The sequence below is a fragment of the Corvus cornix genome, chromosome 3 (genome assembly GCF_000738735.6).
Source record: "Corvus cornix cornix isolate S_Up_H32 chromosome 3, ASM73873v5, whole genome shotgun sequence".
NCBI lineage: Eukaryota > Metazoa > Chordata > Aves > Passeriformes > Corvidae > Corvus > Corvus cornix.
In genome coordinates, this window is record NC_047056.1 from 39573915 (window position 1) to 39594401 (window position 20487).

At 39.9% G+C, this 20487-nt stretch overlaps 1 protein-coding gene across 3 annotated transcripts in view; it reads right to left on the reverse strand.

The window, feature by feature from the left end:
* Positions 1-20487, reverse strand: part of RPS6KA2 (ribosomal protein S6 kinase A2) — a 283173-nt gene that overhangs the window by 44298 nt on the left and 218388 nt on the right. For all 3 annotated transcript variants that reach the window (XM_039569566.1, XM_019281323.3, XM_010391626.4), the window contains 5 exons: positions 17966-18003; positions 17101-17243; positions 10355-10425; positions 9446-9534; positions 2955-3019 (listed from right to left, as the gene is read on the reverse strand). In XM_039569566.1, coding sequence (XP_039425500.1) covers positions 2955-3019; positions 9446-9534; positions 10355-10425; positions 17101-17243; positions 17966-18003 — 406 coding nt within the window. The remainder of the gene's footprint in view (positions 1-2954; positions 3020-9445; positions 9535-10354; positions 10426-17100; positions 17244-17965; positions 18004-20487) is intronic.

Here is a 20487-nt window from a genome sequence, read left to right on the forward strand (position 1 = left end):
CTCAGGGCAGCAAGACTGATACTTTCAGAAACCTCTAGCTATTTTTCACTCTGGAAAGTGGGAATTTAAGGCTTTGTTACAGGGCAACAGCTGTAAAAATGTGAGTCTTACAGAGTCTCATGCCACAATTTAAGTCTGGGCATAAAAATCCTGTGTCAGATTGTCCACAGTTCATGTAGCAGAGGAGTTAGCCAGAAGTTAAACCTAAGGTGGCTGGAGATTTTGCTGAAGAATGGCACTCTGGAACATGGGAGTGGCTTCTGGGAAAGGCTGGGATGAGGAGGGTTCCCTGGCCACACTCATGTTTTCCAGGATTGCCCTTACTGTCTCTGCATGCAGTGGTCACACGGTACCAGCACGCTGTGCTTGGCAGCAGCGACTGCAGCATCGTGACAGGGGCCATTCCCACACTGTGTATGCTGTTTCCACTGTGTTTGCTGTGTTCATCCAAACCAGACATTGTATCTGGTTGTGTATGTTTGATTACTGCCCCAACAGGTAAACACTTCAGTGACAGAGAAAATAACCAGCTCCAATCCAAAACCCAAGGGAACAGCTCTGAAAATACTGTGAAATGAAAGCCCGAGTCACACAGTTCTGTCTGCAACTCTAATATCACTGCAACATCAAGACTTCACACATGACTTAGAAGGAAGAAGCTAACTCATTTCTGTTTTGAATCTCTCTTTAAAATTAGGTGATGAAATTTGGTGCTTTGTTCCTGGTTATCATGTCACTCGTGTAGGAAAAATCATGCTTAAAATCAAACCTGTTTCACACTGCATTTCTAGCAGACACTAACCCATTCTTACCCTTCATGATAAGGGGGCTTTTGGTGGAGAATTGTTTTACTACAGTTGCTGAAATTTTCTGTGCTGTCAGTCACAGCAGTCCTGTCTGTCATAGCTGCCAAGATAGCACAGAAGTTCTCCAAAAGAGCTTGCCTCTTGCTCTCTGAGGTCTTTATATTACCAAGGCATAAAGTAAAATCAACATTTCTGTCCCATCTCAGCAGTGCTGTTTGCTGACTGTCTGCAAACTGATGTGGGAGATTCAGTATACATTATGGGAGAACAAAATGAGGGCACCAGGGAGTCTTTTCCTGCAACTGTACAGAGACCAGTGCTAAATATCTATGTCTGATCCATTTCTGTTCTCTGACCCTGTTCTGTTTCTGTCTATGGAGAACACATTAACAACTGGTTGGATGATCATTGAGAGTCAAAGTCCTGGCTTCAGCTCAGGGCCACGCTGGCTCACACTGCTCTGAAATATGTCCAATACTGTAGCTGCTGGAACGAGATAAGCCTCCCAAGATCTCCATGAGTGATTGCAAAATGAGGATAAAATGAGGAAATATATTACAAAGATGATAGCTGATCGGTATAATAATGATCTGTCTCCAAGAAAGTGCAAAAAGCACTAATTATGTTGAAATAAAATGGATTTTTACAGCTATATTTCACAGCAGTGTTAGAGGGCTGGATAACACATCAAAGGGCAATTAAATCCACCTTCCTCTCTAGCTCCAAGGCACGTTCAAGCATACCTATCTTCTTTGTGGTAGATATTTCCCTGTCCAAAAGAGCTTTTTCAAATGATGGAGGACTGTAGAGTTTCCTTAGGACAGGCGTGAAATTGTTCCCTAAAGAACGGAGCTTGAAGCAATCACCAATTACCATGACAGAAGGTGGTCTTGAATATTCTCTTGGGACAGAACTGACTTTTACAAAAACCTTTCCAAGATGCAGAGCCTCATTTATTTATGATGAGCTAGTGAGCTGCTCCACTAGCAAACACAGAAGCAAGAAAAACCCTCTCACTGTTCCAGTGCTTCTTATTATATCAAGACATATTCGTCTGACCTATATGTTTATTGCAAAGCTGAGGACTGTGGAGATATCCGAGGAATATAGAAAATAATATTATTTTTATTTATATTATTTTTAAATAATCATAATCATAATCAGCAACTTATGTCTTTTGGATTCTCTATTTTTTTATTTTCACTTATTGTTTTCATAAATATAAAGTCTTCATACAGAATCTCATGGTTAGTAAGAAGCAAAAGAGGAAAGAGACTCTGGACTCCAGAACATATGTACTGGGACTAAAAGTCAGCTTGACTATATAGGAAAGTCTCAAAATCCACTTCCATTGATTATATTTTAATGTGTTTATGAATCATGACAACTCTTCAACATGCAAATAAAATTAGATATTTCTAAGGAGTTTTACCAAAATAAATGGGTTTGTGGGCCTTTCAAAGGCTACCTGGGCACCACAAAATGTTCTCTCACAGAAGAATTAGCTTTACTGCAAAGTCCTGAGCAGCAGTTTGAGAATGGCTCTGTAACACAGATTCATGCAGTTTTACCAGAATTTATTGTAAGACTCGCATCAATGTTACTGATTGTACTAGCATTCATGAGCGAATGCATTAAATACTGAAGAGACACAACAATATCATAACACAGGCTGGATAAAATTAAACTAGAAAATGCTAAAGGATATGGAAAACGGGAGCTCTGATGCACTGGCAGATGTCCAGATCAAGAATGAAAAATGTTTGCCGCCAGGTTTGTCTAAGAACAAGTCAATCTGAACAAATACGATGCTGAAAATGTGAGATTTAACCTCTTACGAGTCTAAATCAAATACTCAGATAATCTGTACCACCACCTTTATGAGCTCTAGCTGTTAGCAATAAAATAAATCCTTGCTTACCATTCTGTTAATCACATCTGACATGTCTTACTTGAATCATATTTAATTTAATCAACTGTTCCAATTCTGAGCACTGATGCTAACAAGCATGCAAGAGGGACATAGCTCTAACTCCTCTGTGTTGAAGTTAGGCTCTCTATGTTAGAGAACGTAATCCTATTCCTAAGCATAGCAGTTCATCTTCAAAAAATGTAGCAGCTAAGGAAAAAGAATGCTGCTCCACTTACATTCCAGTCTATAGTAACAAAGAAAGGGTGACGTTTAATTTCTTCCACTCCATCAAATCCAGCACCTGAGAAGAGAAGGAAAGAATCAAAATGAAGTCATGCTTATAAGAGAGCAGCAGCATAACCTTTCTTCTCCAGTCTCCCTCCCCATCCCTGCTTTTCTTCTGACAGAGTGAGAGCCCCCATCTAAACGTTTCTTCTAGTCAAGAAATACTGCATGGTGCAACTGCCACTGCAGTATAAACTCCCATAAACAGACAAAGGCACTTCATTAATGACAGTTTGATCCCAAGGGTCTTTTACTTTTTTCTAATTGAGGCTGCTGCCAAGGTTTTGCATGAGACAGGGGATTTTAGCCACAGCAGAGTGCATGCCCCAGCAAGGTCAGGAAAGGCCCCAGGATATGCCGATACTCTGGCAAGGCTCCACCAGTGGCAGCTCTTCTATCCACACTGGCTTTCAAACCTTGATTAGCTACTGTTCTCCACAGGCACAGAAAGCTGCACTACAGGCAAGTATAGACTCAAAATACCAAAAGCCTCCAAATGATTTGAGGAAAGCCAGGGCTTTAGGTTCCCCGTCTTCAAATACTGTCTTCAAATTCCTGTGAGTACCAAAATCATCACTCTCAGTGTTATGTTATGTTCCCTTCACTATTAAATTTCTGTTACATTACTGTAGGAAATTTAGGGAAAGTCTTCTGAGATCTGTTAATGAATCTAATTCCTTCATTACTTTTGCCTTATGTTTTCACTGAAGATTGACATTTTTATTCCTTTAGCTCAATTTATTTGCTTCACTGCTATCAGAGAACCAAACAGGTACTCAGAAATAATTAAAGAACTGTCAGAGAGGATCTAGAATGCCATTTTTGGGGTTGATTTGACCTTATTAATAGCACTTCTCATTTTCATTTCAAGGAAAATTAAAATCTGGAAGCAAAGGCTTTGCACTGCAATTCTGGAATCAGTTCCTGAAGGGTACCCATCCTACTTCTTTACAAGCATGCTGAGCATCCTTAATTCCCAAAAGGATTTGGGATTCCTGCACACCTTGCAAGGGGCACTCAGCACCTCAGAGCTTTTTATGTATGCAGTATTTGTACTTCAGGAAGATAACATTACAAGCAGCTTTACAAAGGCCTTGCCAACGGAAGCTTTTGGAAAATGTGATGTCTGCTCTCCTTGTGTACAAAACCATTATTGATGTTTGTCAAAATGCAATGATCAGGAACTGCTTCCTACAGCCTGCTTAACATTCACTGATGAAAGGATACGGAAAGCAAACACTTTGTAAACATAACATGCAGGATTGTCTGTGAGGCCTGCTGGAAAACAGCAAAGAGGGATGATCTGATTAATTCCCCATCCCATTAATCTTTCACTATGGGCAAACACAAGCAGTGCACATGAGGGTAAAGAATCCTAGCCTGCCATACAAAATTATGTGCTCAGAGGTGATCAGCCCCACTGAGGAGCTTGTGGGTTATGACAGACAGACATTTCTAGGCAAACACAACATGAAATCAAACCTTGGAAAAAGAAAGAGGACAAAAGGGACAATATCATTGCACTGTCACTGTAAGTCTGTTGCATTCCTGCAACTGGAATATGGATTGTAGCTGACACTCCCCCTGTAAAAGGGTATACTTATTAAAGTTAGGAAAAATCAAAGATGGTCAACACGGAAGCTTATGGAATGAATGAGGAATGTTATGGAATAACTGAGTAGGTCCGGACTTTTCATCCTGGAAACAGATGACCAAAGATGTATACAATAGATCACTAAACGATGCTAGCAGGAATCAGGTTCAGAAGAACCTGGAGATGTTTCCTCAGGAAACAGACAGTTGTGTGATGTGGAATTACTTGGAAAAGATGACGTGGTGTAAAATACTTATATGGGTCCATGGGGAGGCCAGGAAAATCTGTTGAAAAGAAATCTGTTGAAGATTACTTCATCGACAAACCGTAAGAGTTTCAAAAAATCCCTTGCTTGACCTTAAAGAAGGAATAGGAGAAAATTTGGGTGAAGCAACACATATGTTTATCCTGTTCTTACATGCCCCTAGGCAGTTGTTTATGGCCCATGGGTACAGAACAAGAAAATAGTAAGTCTTAGAAAAAGACTTGTTCTATGACTTCCCTAGCATATTTTTGTTCAGTGCACAGTCAGAAGTCTGCAAGATTCCCTTGGCAGATTCATTCTGATTTTAGCAATGCCAACAGAAACACAAAACCAACAGAGTTACTCTGAAGAGAATTACATTAAGCAAATCTTCAGAAAAGAAATACCTGTGAAAAATGCTTTGAGTCAGTGGTGGTGATTGGAAACTGCAATGTGCAGTAAATGTTCTTTACCACATCAGGATGAAACCCAAGTGCCAGATTGATTTTTGCAGGACTGGGATAAGTGCTCAGACACTGTAAGACACTAGTAGCATATCCTAGACTGAGGAAAATTGCTAATGCATTCAGTTTTCTCCACTCCATCCCTTCCACACTACTTCTCTTTCCCTCCTGCTTAGGCTAATGGATACATCACTGTGTGTCGGGAATGGCACACTTTTTTTCAGACCGTCTATTTGAAAGCCACACTTTTTGCTACTGTTGTTGTTCCTTTTTCCAGAAACCCACAGAAATAAGAACCAAGAAAAAAGTCCACCCACAGCTACTTCTTTTAGTGAAGGGCTTCAGTGTTCAGTAAGAAATGCAAGCATGTAGTTAAGGCAGGCATTTGTTTGAAAAATTTTCATTTCCCAGTTGGGGCCACCTCAGCTCCAGCACAGAAGGAATATATTGTTAAGTGCAAGGGCTTAATATATTAAAGAAATTTAGGATGGTAATAGCCTAATTTTGCAAAGAGTGGATGACTTCCAATTCTTAGCAACTGATTTTATGCTATGGAGAAGGTTTAGCACTTCCTGCAGTTTTTATTCCCTGACCTTCTGTGCCATGAGACCTGCTGGTGTAGCCCACAACTCCTTCTTGGATTGTGTGCTGTGGCTGCAGGCAGCAGCGTGTGGCCTGGTGCTCTCCTCAGCTGGAGGAGGGAAGTGGCCCTCCTCCAGGGTGCATTCAGGAGCAGCTCTGGGAGCCAGAAGGACAGCCCTGATCCCGCTGTAAAAGTCCACGGGAGACATTAGCATCCATGCTTATGCTGGAGTCTCCCTGGATTTGCTCAGCATGTTTCAGTCATTCATCTACCATCTGCAAATCTACAGGGGAACTGAAAAGAGATGTGCTTTCATGGAGAAAAGAAAAGCACTACAGAGGTCATGACTGGAAAGGCCTGCTTCATGGAGATGGACATTTCTTGGCATAGAGATGGGTATTCAGCAAACAGCACACGGCATGACCACAAAACTTTCACCTTCCCCAAGGTTTCTGGTGAGTTTGGGTTTTTAACTTCATTTCAACATCAATTTAGCAATAAGACCTATCAGTCAAGAGTAATCAGCACTACCAAACCTATTGCCTGCAAATATTCTTATGTGCCATCTAGTTCCATGAGGGTCTGAAAAGATAAATAATTCTTTCAGATCAAACTGCCAGTTTAAACACATTATAGAGTGCAAGCATTTATATAAAAGCAGCCTCATATTAGTAAGTGAGAACTTAATTATCTAAGTTTTATGCCTGTAATAAAAGTGCCTGCAAAGAGTAAGAGTAGAATGTTTTATTTTTAATTGGTTTTGATTATTGAATCATTATGGACAACACGAGCCTTGAAATATTAAGGGCAAGAAAGGAGATCTATGAAATTTGAAAGTTGATTACTTGGATATTCAAATTCATCAGGAAGAGTTTCCAGAATTTTAGTTTCAGATAATTAAATTTCAGTGTCTCCACAGCTTCAGAATCTTTTTAGTGGGCTAGACTTTTTGAAGTACTTTTCTAAGGTTTACAAGAAATCTTTACAGTTGCTCTAACAAAGGGGAAAGTTGTTTTTTGTTTAAATTCATCATTTTATAAAGCAAAACCCCAAAGTTTTCTATGTGAAAAAGCAGAATGTATCTTCCCTGAGAACATGGGATTAAGAAAACAGTAATGATTTCCTTGGCTTTTACTCTGACCCTACTGGCATATACTTTTATTTTAAACTTTCTTGGCCAAGCTTCTCAATTATAAGGACTCTGGAAACTTTATACTGCTCAGCAGCGCAGGGAGTTTGTTAAATAATATGTTCTTAATATAAAATACATTTTAATATGTATTTTTTAAATAATCATTTTAAATAATAAATATTTTATTTACCTGAGCAGATCCAGGCCTTAGGGCATGTCCCTTGCCTAAGTTCCAGGCAATGTAATGAACTAACACCTTCATCATAAAGCTTTACTTCTGAGTGCTTACTCCTTATTTGCCAGGGTATTCAGTTAGTTTAAGAATTTAAAATTATGCTTATCCATAATCTGAAATTTGTTGTACTTAGAGCAATACTACCAAAGCAGTGCTATGCAGCTTATTTGTACAGCAAATAGGCTCAGAAAAGAACAGACAGTGCCCAAAACCAGGGATAGCAAAGGAAGACTTTCCATTCCTTAAAGATTTGTCACAAATATTAATACGGGCATCAGACTTAAAAATAGAAGCAAGTAAACCAGATCACTAAATTTCTTCTCAGTCTTGTCAAACTTGCTTCAACCCTAATATTTCTTCCATTGATAATCCAAATCTTCAAAACAAAATTTCAGAATACATCATCAATCTTTACTTCTGTTTGTTAAGATACCAAAATCAAATGGCAAAAAGTGCCTTTTATCTTGTCAATGTTTAAAATTGGATTTTGAAACTAAATGAACTTTCCAGATTTGCAAATTTATGAAACAATGGCTGAAAACAAGTGTTTGATCCATAATATAGTTCATTTGTTTTAGCATGCTTCATTAATTTTCCAAAGATTTTTCAAAACTGGATGTCTAAGCCTACTTTTTTTTTAAATATTATTATTCCTTTCCCAGAAAAAGCTAAAATTCACAAGGCTGAAGCAGTCCTTTTATCTACTGACTTCTGTTCAGTATTTAGGCCAACTATTCAAGCTTTTCTTCTTCTGTTATCAACAGGTCCCTTTCCATCTTCCTTTGTGCTGATCTCAATCAGTTAAAACACAGTGCCTTCAGGAGCTTTCCACCATTATCCCTGAAATGTTAAGATCTCTTTCTCTGTTACACTTTTATATTTTATTTCCTTGGATGTTTGTGTTAAAAATAATTTCATTCTTTCTTTTTTTATTTTCCCCCAAGCCTTCCCAGTATTTCAATAAACCTCAGGTTTTAAAACCTCGACCCCTAGCAATTCCTCATTATTAACATATGAGGGCTAGAATTGTTATGGCTCAAACTAAGTTTTAGTGAGTAGCTTTTTATTTAAGGACTGGTATCCAGAAACTCCCACTGTCTTGACTGGAGCTCCATTTTGGATGGATAGTAACTTGTGAGAAGGCACAAAATGAGCACAGCAGAATAAAACCAAGAGATGGAGGAAGGGGGGGAAACAGCAGAAAGAAACAGAGGTAGGGAGTGGGAAAAAGTTCGTATTTGGTGCAGCACCCAATTTTTCTGAACAGAGATTAAACCTAGAAATCCCAATACTCTATTTTTTTCTAGTGTCAAACAAATTGCTTGAGAGCAATTGAAACCTGGTAAGAAAATGTGTTTTTCTACTCTCATGTCTACAGCATATCAGACTACAAGAGTGACCATTTGGATCGAAAGGTAAAACCAATGGAAGGGCATTTCCTCTGGGGGCCATGTGGGATTCCCCTGGTAGGAGAGGGGCCAGAGCAGCATGCTGCAGTACTGGCTCCCCACTGCCACCCAGCACTGTGCTTGATTGGGTTGTCCCCTCATCCCTGTGGAGAACAACAACAAAATTTGCAGTGGAAATCATGCCATAGGCATTGTCCATGACCTCATCAAATGCAATTCATTTGTTAATAAAACCCATAAACAAAGGTCAGATGACATAAGATACATTATTCAATATATACTTTATCACAATCTAAACAGGATTATTAACAAAGGGTGAAGACACATCAGTAAAAAGGAGATGCTATATTTGGGTAATAAAGAATAAAGTCTACTGTAAGACTGCACCGAGCTACTGAGACAGGACTGAAATGCATTTGAGAATGGGAGAGATGAAACCTCAGATTTGCAGCTAAATTACACAGATTCACTTGTTTCTCAGTCCCCTATATTATCATACACAGCAGTTATCTTAAATCATTCATAAAAGCTGGCGGTTTACACACCCTCATTAAGAAAAAAATGAAATACAAATTAATAACGTGTTTTAGATTTCAGTGCTTTGCCTGTACTCCTTACAAATTTCTCTAGTGATGCTGAAGGTTCACTGTGCCCTGGGAAGAAATGCCAAATGCCACCTAATGAAGAGGATAACCATCAGAAAAGATGGGCTGAGAGCAACGACCACCACCAGACAAGGCAGGGAGCACACACCAAATGCCCTGATCAAACGCACACGTACCCAATCTGTTGGAGGGGTTCCTTTTGAAGAGGGCTCGCAGCAGGCTCTGGGCTTCTATGCTCAAGAACTGTGGCATTCCCAGCTTGGCTCTGAAAGAACACAACACTTGAAAAGAAAATAGATTTTTCAAACTTTTTTTCCATCCCACTGTGGCTGAAACAGTGGAATTGTAGTAGTCAGGATGGGCAGACACACGAAATCAGTGACCAAAGGCTGCCTAAGCATAGTGCAATACAGAGAAGCTGATCTTATTCTACGGAATTTAAGGAAGGTTTTACCACTGACTTAGAGGCACAGCAGATCTAATGAATCTCATAAAAATTTTGCAACCTAAATAGGTATTTTCCTACAGAATTTTTTCACTTTTTTAGTTTGCTGGAATAAATTTGGGAATCAAGAGGAATTTAAACAATGAAACAATGGAAAAACATATACTAAATTGCATACTATTTAAAGAGAATAAAACTTTTCTCTTGGCCATTCACTGCTACAAAAAAAACCATAATACTGAGCAAGGCTAAGCTTCAAGTACTTTTGTCTGCATTTAACATCAAATGAATGGGACATTGCAAAGGAAAATATTTGAAACTTGGCAACAAAATATAAGATGTCCTGCAGAAATCTGACTTTCCTGCATTTTGCAGATACTGACATTATCACAAGTAAGATAAATTTCTTTTGTAAGGCCCTCTCAGTAATTCACTTCCTAGTATTTATTCTGAAGGCAATTTTAGAGTTAAACACAGGCATCAGCTATGTGTGCCTTACTAAATTCATGCCTTGCATAGCTTTGGAAAGTTCATTATGCACTTTATTACTGTCTACCCTTCCCATACTTGGGCCCTATGGAGTCTCCAGAGGGTAGAGTTAACTCACAATTAGAAGAATGAAAGCAGTTTTGATACTCACTTGAGAATGAGTGCCATTGTCTCCTTTCTGTCTTTTCCCTGGAAGGGTAATGATCCCGTCAGCATCTCAAACTGTGGAGTAGCAACAAAATGGTAAATCAAATGTGCACTGGGATGGTCTGCGTGGCTGAAAGACACCACATCCATCTTCTATTTCCAGCATGACTGAAAACGTGAGGAAAAGAAATGATCCAACAAGCTGTGCTTCAGAAAAGAAATGGCACAGCAAGTCTGGATGATTGTTCCATTCCAGAGATGTGTTACAGACTGTTTACACTGATACTTGTTGTCAAGTTTTGGTATGTGTGGGAAGAAGTGTCACATATGCTGTTTCCTCCAGCACCTGTTTTATGACCAATGCTGGAAATGAGTTATTTGGGTGGAGGGACCCTTAGCCTGCATGGGTATAGCTGTTCTTAGGTGTTTGGCATGGACTACCACGCAAGGAAAATGGATTCAACAATGCCACTCCCCATCTTTTTAGGTTGAGTCCTAAACCACCTTTTTGATTGTATATTTGCACCGCTTAGAGATGCCTCTACTGTATGTTGCAGGAGAAACAAGCCTAAACCACACATTCTCAAGGCTTTTGAGTGTGCCTTTTCTCCCTTGCTTTGGTTCCTCTGGCTGTACTCAGTGATGAATCTCACAAGTGTCACATTTAACTGAACCCAAATCTCAAAGCAAATTCAACAATCATCATCAATTATTTACCTAACTCATGTGTTGAAATATCAATCAGATATGGTTCCTTTGAGACAGATTAGTGCTATCAGTAAATTTGACAGGAATTTCACATCTGTAAGAAGGAAAAAAAACCAAAAAAACCCCAACCAAAGAAGCTTGCCTAGCTTGGATTCAATACCAGGTCTTTCACATAGCTCTTGCCCATGGTGTTTTATGGAGTGGCAGCTGCATTTTCTGACTAAGGGAGGTTGAAGGCTGTGCATCACCAAATAAAAAGACACCAAGAACATAAATCAGCTTGGACACAGAGGAGAACAGTATCCATTGAGGGTAAGGTGAACTGTTACTTGTTTATGTCTGTCACTCAGGCTTTGGATCTCTTCTACTATAATAATCTAATTAATTAGATTAATGAATCAATTTAATAATTAATACTCATTTCTATAATTAAATACCTGTTAAGGCAGGGAAGACTCTTCAAGCTTTATGTAGTTTTTGTACCTTATCCTACAAGAAACCACAGTGCTCCCAGAAAGCTCTTTGTGCTAAGAAGAATCCTTTCATTACCAAAACTTGTGTCAGATTGCCCCACAGCCTGACTCCTCCTTTTGCCCCAATTAAATACAGATATACCGTAAGAAAAATACAGAAGACAGAAGAAAACTAATGGTGAAACTGCTATGCTAATTTTGGGAGAAGGGCAGAGAAGGCATTTAGAAGCCAGATAACTAATTGAATATAGCTAATTGAAGGATTAATCTTCATTAGTAACAAATTACCTCAAGGCACTAAAATCCATAGTAGAAAGAAAAAAAAACCCCACTTTAAAAAAATGTATATGGCTGACAAATATAAACAAGATTTGGAAAAAACAAATGTATTAACTTCTGCTTGGGTTAGGAGAGGCAAGAAAAGAGCTGCCTGGTAGAGCTGGAGAAAAGCAGCTTGTCTTCTACAAAGAAACATAATGGAGGAGAATTTTTAAACCTGCATAGATGACATTGGAGCTTAAATACCATTTTCAAAGTAATTCTGACCTATTAGAGCCTTAGTCCTGATTAAAGTGTTGAGATATACTGGGAATGAGGGGCAGAGAACACTGCTTCCCAGGGCAGCAGCAGCAATGGTACAGATTGTACCAAACCCTCCTCATGATTTCTAGAGCATTTATGCTCACGGTAAGTACCTAATGTTCACTTACACTTGCTCATGTTACTTTGTTGTTACAATAAATCTAATTTAGCTGCTATGTCTCATTTATACTGGCATAAATGGGGTTGACACTGCTGATGCAGATGATACAGATATGGAAGATACCAAGCAACTGCTTGGTCAGTGACTATGTGGGAAGGGACTGTAGCTCCCACCCACCCCAATATCCCAGGAATACCTGCAAATGCACTGTGGCTGCAAAGAACGGAAACCAGAAGGAAGGAACTTGGAAGAAATTTAAGTTGCAGGAGGGAGCAGGGAGAATGACTGTCCCAGAGGCTGTAGGGAATATTTACTGTGCTGCTGTAATGGCCAGCACTTTGTTACCCCATGTTCTCCAATTGCACAGGCCTAATGTTGAGATTAATTCAGGTCCAGAAGAAATGCCCTTAATATCAGTATTTAAAGTGAAAGGCAGCTACGTAAGTTAAGTATACCAGAGCTTTTTACTTCAATGAACTCAGCTAAGCAGCATCTATAAGAAAGCATTAGTTTCTCAATTACGGTCCTGACTAAATGTGTTGAAGGTTAAAAATGAAAGAACAGGAATGAAAACAAAAATTGAAATAGTTCATCTGATTAGTTAAAGCTATCACCTCACTGCGCAATGACCTGTCCTCCTGCTTACTTTTTCAAAAAATCAAAACTCTTGCTAAATCTGAATATGAAAACAGATGTGAGAACATGCTGCTTACACTCTTGCACATAAACAGAGAGCTGTATGGGTCACAGCAGTTTGACAAGAAGCTGAGCCTAGGGGTGAATGAACTCTGCAGTATTTTTGTCTATTAAAGCACTCCCTATAGTTTTGCTGGGAGACTCAATTTTCATTCTCTCCACTTCCCCATCTGTATAAACCATCTGTTTGCACCTTCCTTCCCACTGATTCACTTCCTGGGTGTTTTGGAGGGCAATCTTCTGCTCACAGTACTTCAGAAGTCTGTACCTCCCTCCAACCTTGACTTCCTTTCTGTACCAAAGAAAGTGCAAGAAAGTCAAATACTCTTTGTTCCAGTTCAGCTGCCTATTTAGAAAACCACAGAATTAAGCTTAATGGAGTCACACAGTCCAACCCCTGTTGAGGTCTCAATACACTATGCAGTGCTTCCTTTCTCCAGTTTTCAGGGCAGTCTCCCATTTCAGTAGGCAAAACGAGCACTTCCCAAAAGATACACATCGGGGAAGACCTTGGAAAAGAGTGCCACATTTCCTGAGGAAATGGATTCAAGAAGTGACCTTGGAGGGTCATTGGGGAAGATAAGGAATGAGAAAAAATCCTCAGCCTAGGTAACTACCATATGAATCTTCCTAACTGATGGAAGAAGAGCAGGCTGTGCAAACGACTTCAGCCCAATAAATAGGATAAAACTCAGAGTGACAAAGAGACTTGATACCACTCAGTTTTCGAAGAGAGAGACACTCTCATCAGAATGGCCAGGTTCTCCTCTCCACTTCCAGTCATTTTTCAGGTATCTGAGAACTGTCAGTTTAATAATTTGCAAAATGCATTGAATACTTTTCATTATTATCTGAATGTGAAACATAATGAATTAGTGCTTGCAAAGGGTTGAATCCCTTAACACAGTGCAAGCACAAACATTCAAAATGATGTTCATGAACACCGTCTCTTGCACCAGGAATAGAACAAGTGTTATGATGGGATTTTATAAAAGAACATTGTAATGCTTTGATGTCTTGTATTGATTTTTCCAATGCCACTGTGTAGTTAATACAAAATTAGTACAGAGCTGAATACGTTGGATACCAAAGGGACATCTTCTTTTCTTCTGAAACTTCACTACTTGCTGACACATATGAATACATTTCTTCCGGTTTGGGACTGCCTACCAAGTCATCAAAGCCATTTCTCTAATTATATTCCCCTCTCTGCTCACATGATTCTCAAAGGTATACAGTGGTTTTTTTCCTGAACTGAAAGAGATAAAAACTTCCATAAGGTCTGTGACCTTGTAAATCAGCTGGCAGGATGAACTACAAAAGCACTGCTTTGTGAGACCTTCCAAGAGATTTGTACATGTTAGATCATGCAGACCAGTTTAGCTGGGCTTCAGAGATGGTAGTGTAGGCATCAAGACTCTTGCAGTGCAGCTGAAAAGGTATTATTTACATATCCAACTGTTTAACAATTTAGGCCAAACACTTGTTCATGAAGATCTCTTGATGCAAAGCTTTTACAGAGTATATCCTATCCAAAATCTCCAAAGCAGTAAGATACAGAAAGGCAAAAAACGAAAACTGTCTGGTCACGATAAACCGCATAAATTCACCAGCACAAATCATAGTTGGGTTTCAGCAGTCATCACCACGTATTTCATGAGAAGCAGGGGCTGTCTTCTGCAATGCTGGAAAGGGCGAATTTCAAGATGTGTATAAGTACACTGATGCCTTAGGACTTAGCTTTTATATTTTTCAGGTCCTGTACTGCTTTAGTCTGTAACTCTAAAACTCCCTAGCCTGCTAGCTAGTATTCTCCCATTCTGGTTAGACATAACAAACCTTCTCTGGGCCTGGACTCAAGGACACCTTGCTGTCCCAGGCCCTGAAATATGTAAACTGAGCCTCTGGGGAGGGGGAACAAACCTGGGGTAATGACTTCATTACCTGAAATTGTAATTGGAGAATTAACCCTGATGTGCAACTGGACCAAACTTATAAAAGTGTGAAAAACCTGTGACCCAGTGTCCATCTCGGGTGGAGCCCCTCAGAGGCTTTTTGACTGCCCAAGGTGTACCTACTGAAGGCCCTCAATAAATACCCGCTTTTATTCTCTTAATATTGTCTAGACTCTGTTTCCAGGTAGCCACTCCAAGGCTTTCCTGTTGACACACAGTAAGATACCATAAAACAGTTCAAATAAACGGAGCAGCAAACAAACAGAGCAGGTAACAGTTTCAGTTGTGTGGCCTGTGTCAAAGACCTAGGTGGCAGTAAATGACATTTTTCTGTTGTTGACAGTGAAACTCCTGGTGAATAATAATAATGAAATAATTAATAACATAATTAATAAATAAGACCAGAATAAGACCTCATTTTCAGGCAAGTTTGCTTCACTATTAATAATCACAACATGCCACATTTAAGGAGTCTGCAAGGATCACTCAGTTTGATTCTAGCCTGTGCTACGGTCGATCCAGGTTGGCAAGAAGCTGCCAGCACAACCCAACCCTTCATACAGAAGCATTAATCCCCCTTCACAGAACAGAGCAGAACAGACAAGTGAGTGTATGGTTGCTCTGATGATGAGGAGGATACAGGCCATGTTACAACTATCTGCCTAATATGTTCCCTTTTTTGATTAGAATTTTAGATGTGAAAATTACACTATCACATACAGTTTCTTTCAATCTATGCATATTTCATCAACTGGTACACTTTCTTTGTGTATTTTACATCATACTGCAAAATGCTTAGGAAGAAATGCTAATAAATCATTTGAATACCATTTAATTATTTTCAGATTGACAGAAAACAGCTTTCCTAATAGAACATACAAGTGACAGAACAAGGAAAACAAGGAGAAAAGAGCAGCGTGAAAGACAACACTAGAAAATCCTCCCACATGTTTGATGTCTGGAAATACACATTTTTCTGTCCCAACCAGTTAAATGTTGAAAATGGAAAAAGGTTGAACTGATTTGACATATTTTTCTCTAAGATGTTTGGTAACCCTTAAAGGCTAAAAGCATTAGCTTGGAGTTTAAAGGGTTTTACTTTCTTTAATTCATCTCCTTTTATAAGGATTCTTATCTTTTCTAATTCTAATATGCTGAATTCTTAGGGGAGGGTTGAAAAGAGCAATGGAAAGAAAGAAAGAAATGCTAGCATAACCCAGGAAGGAAGCAGTCTGGTTTATTAACAGTTTATTAGCTGGTGAAAGAAAAACAATCTATACACCAAATGCACCATCATTTAAGGGGAGACAGAGTGAGCAGACACAGCTATCCTCCAAAACTAAATATGTAATAAAAAACTTAAAGATAGATTTATTCTTTGAGACATAACCTATTGATTTTCATGAATAAATGTATATAGTTCAGAAGTGCTGATCATCCATAAATGGATTTGTGGCCACAGGAGATAAGGATGTTCCACTCCTTTTATAATTCAGGCAATCAATTACAATATTTATGTAGATTAACTGCTGCCAACCTGCTAGATCAAGGATATAGGCCCTCCCCCACCCAAATTTTCACATTGTTTCCTATACTTCCTCTCGTGGCACCAGTTGTCCGCTTTGAGTAAACAAAATTTAAACATATTCTATGGATTTTGGTACCTAGTATAATATATAGCTACCAAACATAGCCTCCATACCACAGGAAAGAGTACCATATTAGAAGAGCACATTGCCAATTTCTGCTTCTGCAGGGAAGCTGTGACAATCACAGTGAGGTGCCCTGTGAGCCACAGCTGCCTGGTGGTGGCCATGCCCCAAGCACTTGGGTAGAAGCCTGCACACTTCGGGAAAGAGCAGCACCACCTCTGCTACCCAAACAAATCCCCGTGAGAGTAACAAATGCCTGGTGTCTGGGCTCAAGGGACAGCACGATCCTTGATAAAACAATGCTGCAAATATCTGCTTCCAAAAACCTACAGTGTTCATACAGCTTTTAAAAGAATCAGTGTCACAAATCAACTTCTTGATCTTCATCAGCAACAACAGAACACAGACTGAAGAGGCTGGAGGGGTGCACGTTAGCATCTAAAGATGTAATTTTAGAAGGCTGGCTTGAGGAAAAAACTTCCCTGATAGTGCAATTTTTATCTGAGGGATAAAATCCCTCCTACAGCCACCCCTCCAACAAAGCAGCACAATTTTTGCATTACCATGAGCACGCCAAAGGACCACCAGTCGGCACTCTGCGTGTGTCCTCGCCGATTGACCACCTCTGGGGCCATGTACTCTATTGTCCCGCAGAATGAGTACGCTCTCTTGTCATGGTCAATGGCTTCTTTACTCAGACCAAAATCTACATAAATTGAAGAAAAAAAGACTTTTCAGGTCTCTAAAAATTATTACAAATGCTTTTGCTCACTTAAACTGTTTGAACAAAACACACCAACCAGCTGGAGAAGTGCCCTTCTGTCAGTGTGCAGAAAGAGGCCGCAGGCACGTATGTGCTGGAGCCCTGCCTATGTGGAGTGCCTGGCTGGCACCTGTAATACACTCTGAAAGTAGGCATATCATTTACTCTGTTCAGAATGAGGTTCGGGCCCAAGGCAGAAAGGAGTTTAAATAAGCAGAAATATACAGTTCAGGTTTGGTGAAGGCAATGCTAGTGAGGATTCTTGTGCAGATAACCAAAGTACTAGGAATAATAAACCCAGATTACACCAGTGAAAAGGCTGGGTACACAGCACCTTCAGAGTGGCAAAGGGACGTCTTTCCAGCCATCTTCTGCCTGGATTAAATACTCATATTGGAAGCATCCTTCCATACACAGTTGTAGGCAGCCAAACCTGCCTGCTTCACATCAGTCAAGAACACAATTTTACCAAGAAAATGCTATGTTCTCCATATGCTGTGCAGCACGGGGGTTTGACAAATTGACAGAGAAGCTCAACACTCAAACTCTTCTGGCTTCTAGTTTTTGTAAGCAAACTCCTTCCAACAAAAGACCAGGATGCATGGAATATACTGCAGAAAAAAAAAATCAGCTTATAGGCACGAAGTTTTCTGTTCCTCACATACCTGTTATCTTAATGTGACCCTCTTCATCAAGAAGAATGCTATAAAGCAAAAAAGAAACATTGATTCATTAAACAGGCACAGAGTGCAGTTAAAAACCACAAATATAAAATATTTAAGTCGAGTACGGAGATATGCAAGTGTCCTGGGGTGACGTTATGAAGCCGCTTTATTCCTTACCCATCCGCTCAATGCCCAAGGACGCTGGGCCTTTAGGATGGACCCGGGGCTGGGGCCGGAGCCACAGACCTGAGGGGGCGTTGAACGGTTCAGCCCAAGGGCTTCAGGGGCTCGGGAGGGAGTGCGCCGGGAGTGCTGTGCTTCTTTTTGGTTTCCTTTGTGTTCCAGCTAGCTGGGAAAAGGTTCTGTTGGTTTTTTCCTTGGTCTTTTTTCTCTTTCCTTTCCCTTGACTCACTGCTTCCCTTCCCTCCTCGCTGGTCTGGGGAGCCTGCGGGGGTGGCCCCAGCTGGTCGAGCCCGGGTGTCTGTTCCCTCTCTGGGAATTTGTTGTATTTTGAGGGTTTTTAAAATCCTGTTCTACCCTGTTTTGTTTGTGTGTTAATAGTTTGGTTTCTTTTTCCCACTTTCACTTTTTGTGACCCATTTGTCTCACTGACGGAGGAAAAGGGGAGGCCCTTTTCCCTTCGGAGGAGACACTCACTCTGGAGTGTTTCCTCCTGAAGTTTTGTCTCAAAAACCGAGACAGCAAGATTCAAAAACTTGTGTAAACAAAACCTTAGTGGATTCTGTGGCTCCAGAAAGAAAAATGAATATCAGAGGTTTGTTTAATCTCATGTCTGAGGCATGCACAGCCTGAGGCAGTTCCATGAAGAGCCTCCTCCTTGCTCCATAGGATGGTCAAGGTGGGCATGCAAGCAGAGCTCAGAAAGAACAGAGTGCTTAAAGCCAAAAACTGCCGAGTATATGCTTCCAGCAGGAGAAGGAGCTAGAGGTTTCCTGTTCTTGTCATAATAAAGGGCAATCACACAAATAATCAGGGCTTGGACTCACTGGACCTAAAATTAAGTCCAAAGGTTCATGCTGAAGTAATAAAAGTCATCACAGAGTGCAGTGACTAGTCTTAGCCTAACTGCATGGATGTCAGCCTCTGCTTATTTTTTCTGTCCAGAGCACAGATGAAAATTCAGCCTGGAAGCCAAATTCAAGTATTCCCATATTTGCCACCTGCCAACATATTTTCTCCTCACAAAGGCACTCCAACATTTCTGTAGCTTGCAAAAAGCAGTGCTAGTTTTTGTGCAAAGGAGGGGACAATGAATTTGAAAAATAATGATTTTGGTAAATAAAAACTGGCATAGTAATGAAGGAAGTCTTCAGTACTAGTTCGACTTAGTACATTTCTCTTTTCCAAATGATCTGTCATGGTGCCAGCTATTTCCATATTCCTCTTCTCTTAGAGAATCACTTTAATTATTCAGGAAGAAAATAGGACAGAAGTGAACCAAATGTAATAGGCTATACTTTTGTGAAAAGTTGTGAAAAGAAACATAATTGAAAAAAGATGCTCTTCTGTCATTCATTTATGTGTTTAGAAAAAGCTGTTGTGCAATTCCTCAAAGGGCAGCAACTAAGTCAGTACTATGCATCCAGTAATTAAAGCCTTTTCTTCTCGATAAAAGCATCTTACCTTTATTCTTTCTCCACAGCTTTCTTGAACACATAATTTTCAAGGACTAGTCTATAACAGGCATATTTAAATGTATTTTTGTGACTGCGACCCCTAAACCTGTGCTTCAGAAGAGAACAGAATGAAACACCTGCCAGTGTGGAAGTGAGCATGAATGTACGAAGTCCACAGACCTGGATCTGGAAAAATAGCAGGAGGACTAGAGCTCATAGAAATCACCCAGAAATTTGCCCCACACCCAGGAAGCCCCTGTGAATTACAATGCAATTCAAAGGTTGTGGAAATTTCCCCAGAAACACTGATTTTATATTTAATGGATTTTAAATTTCATAATTTCGTATTAAAAATCCATGCTGCTTCTGTATGTATACGATGTACGTTTCCCATACCTTTGCCCTGGTTAGAGGGTCCACACCTTACCCTCATTAAAGGGATGGAGGCAACACCAACACAGCTATCAGACTGATAATACTGATGGAGGTTGAGTCAGAAACATACAGCAACTCTTTCTCACACTGAATGTTTGAATAAGCAGCAAAATTAATAGATCCTGGCTTCCAATGGATGCGTAACCTATATCCCCCAAACGTGATCTACAGTTCCCTCTGCCATCTCATGTTCCCTAACCACCCTTCTACCATGCCCTCAGCTGCTGGCAGCCTCTGTGGCCCCTTGCAGCACCCTTTGGACATCTGGATGTTTCCACATTTGCCATCTGGCAGCACAAATAACGCTACAGTTACTAACTGAAGATTATATTTCACATAAAAAGAAAACAATATGCTAATAGGAAAAAAAAAAAGGCAACTGTTGCACTGAATTATCTTAGAGTGAAATTAAGAAGCAAAGAACAAAGTACCTGCTTCTAAGAATGCAAA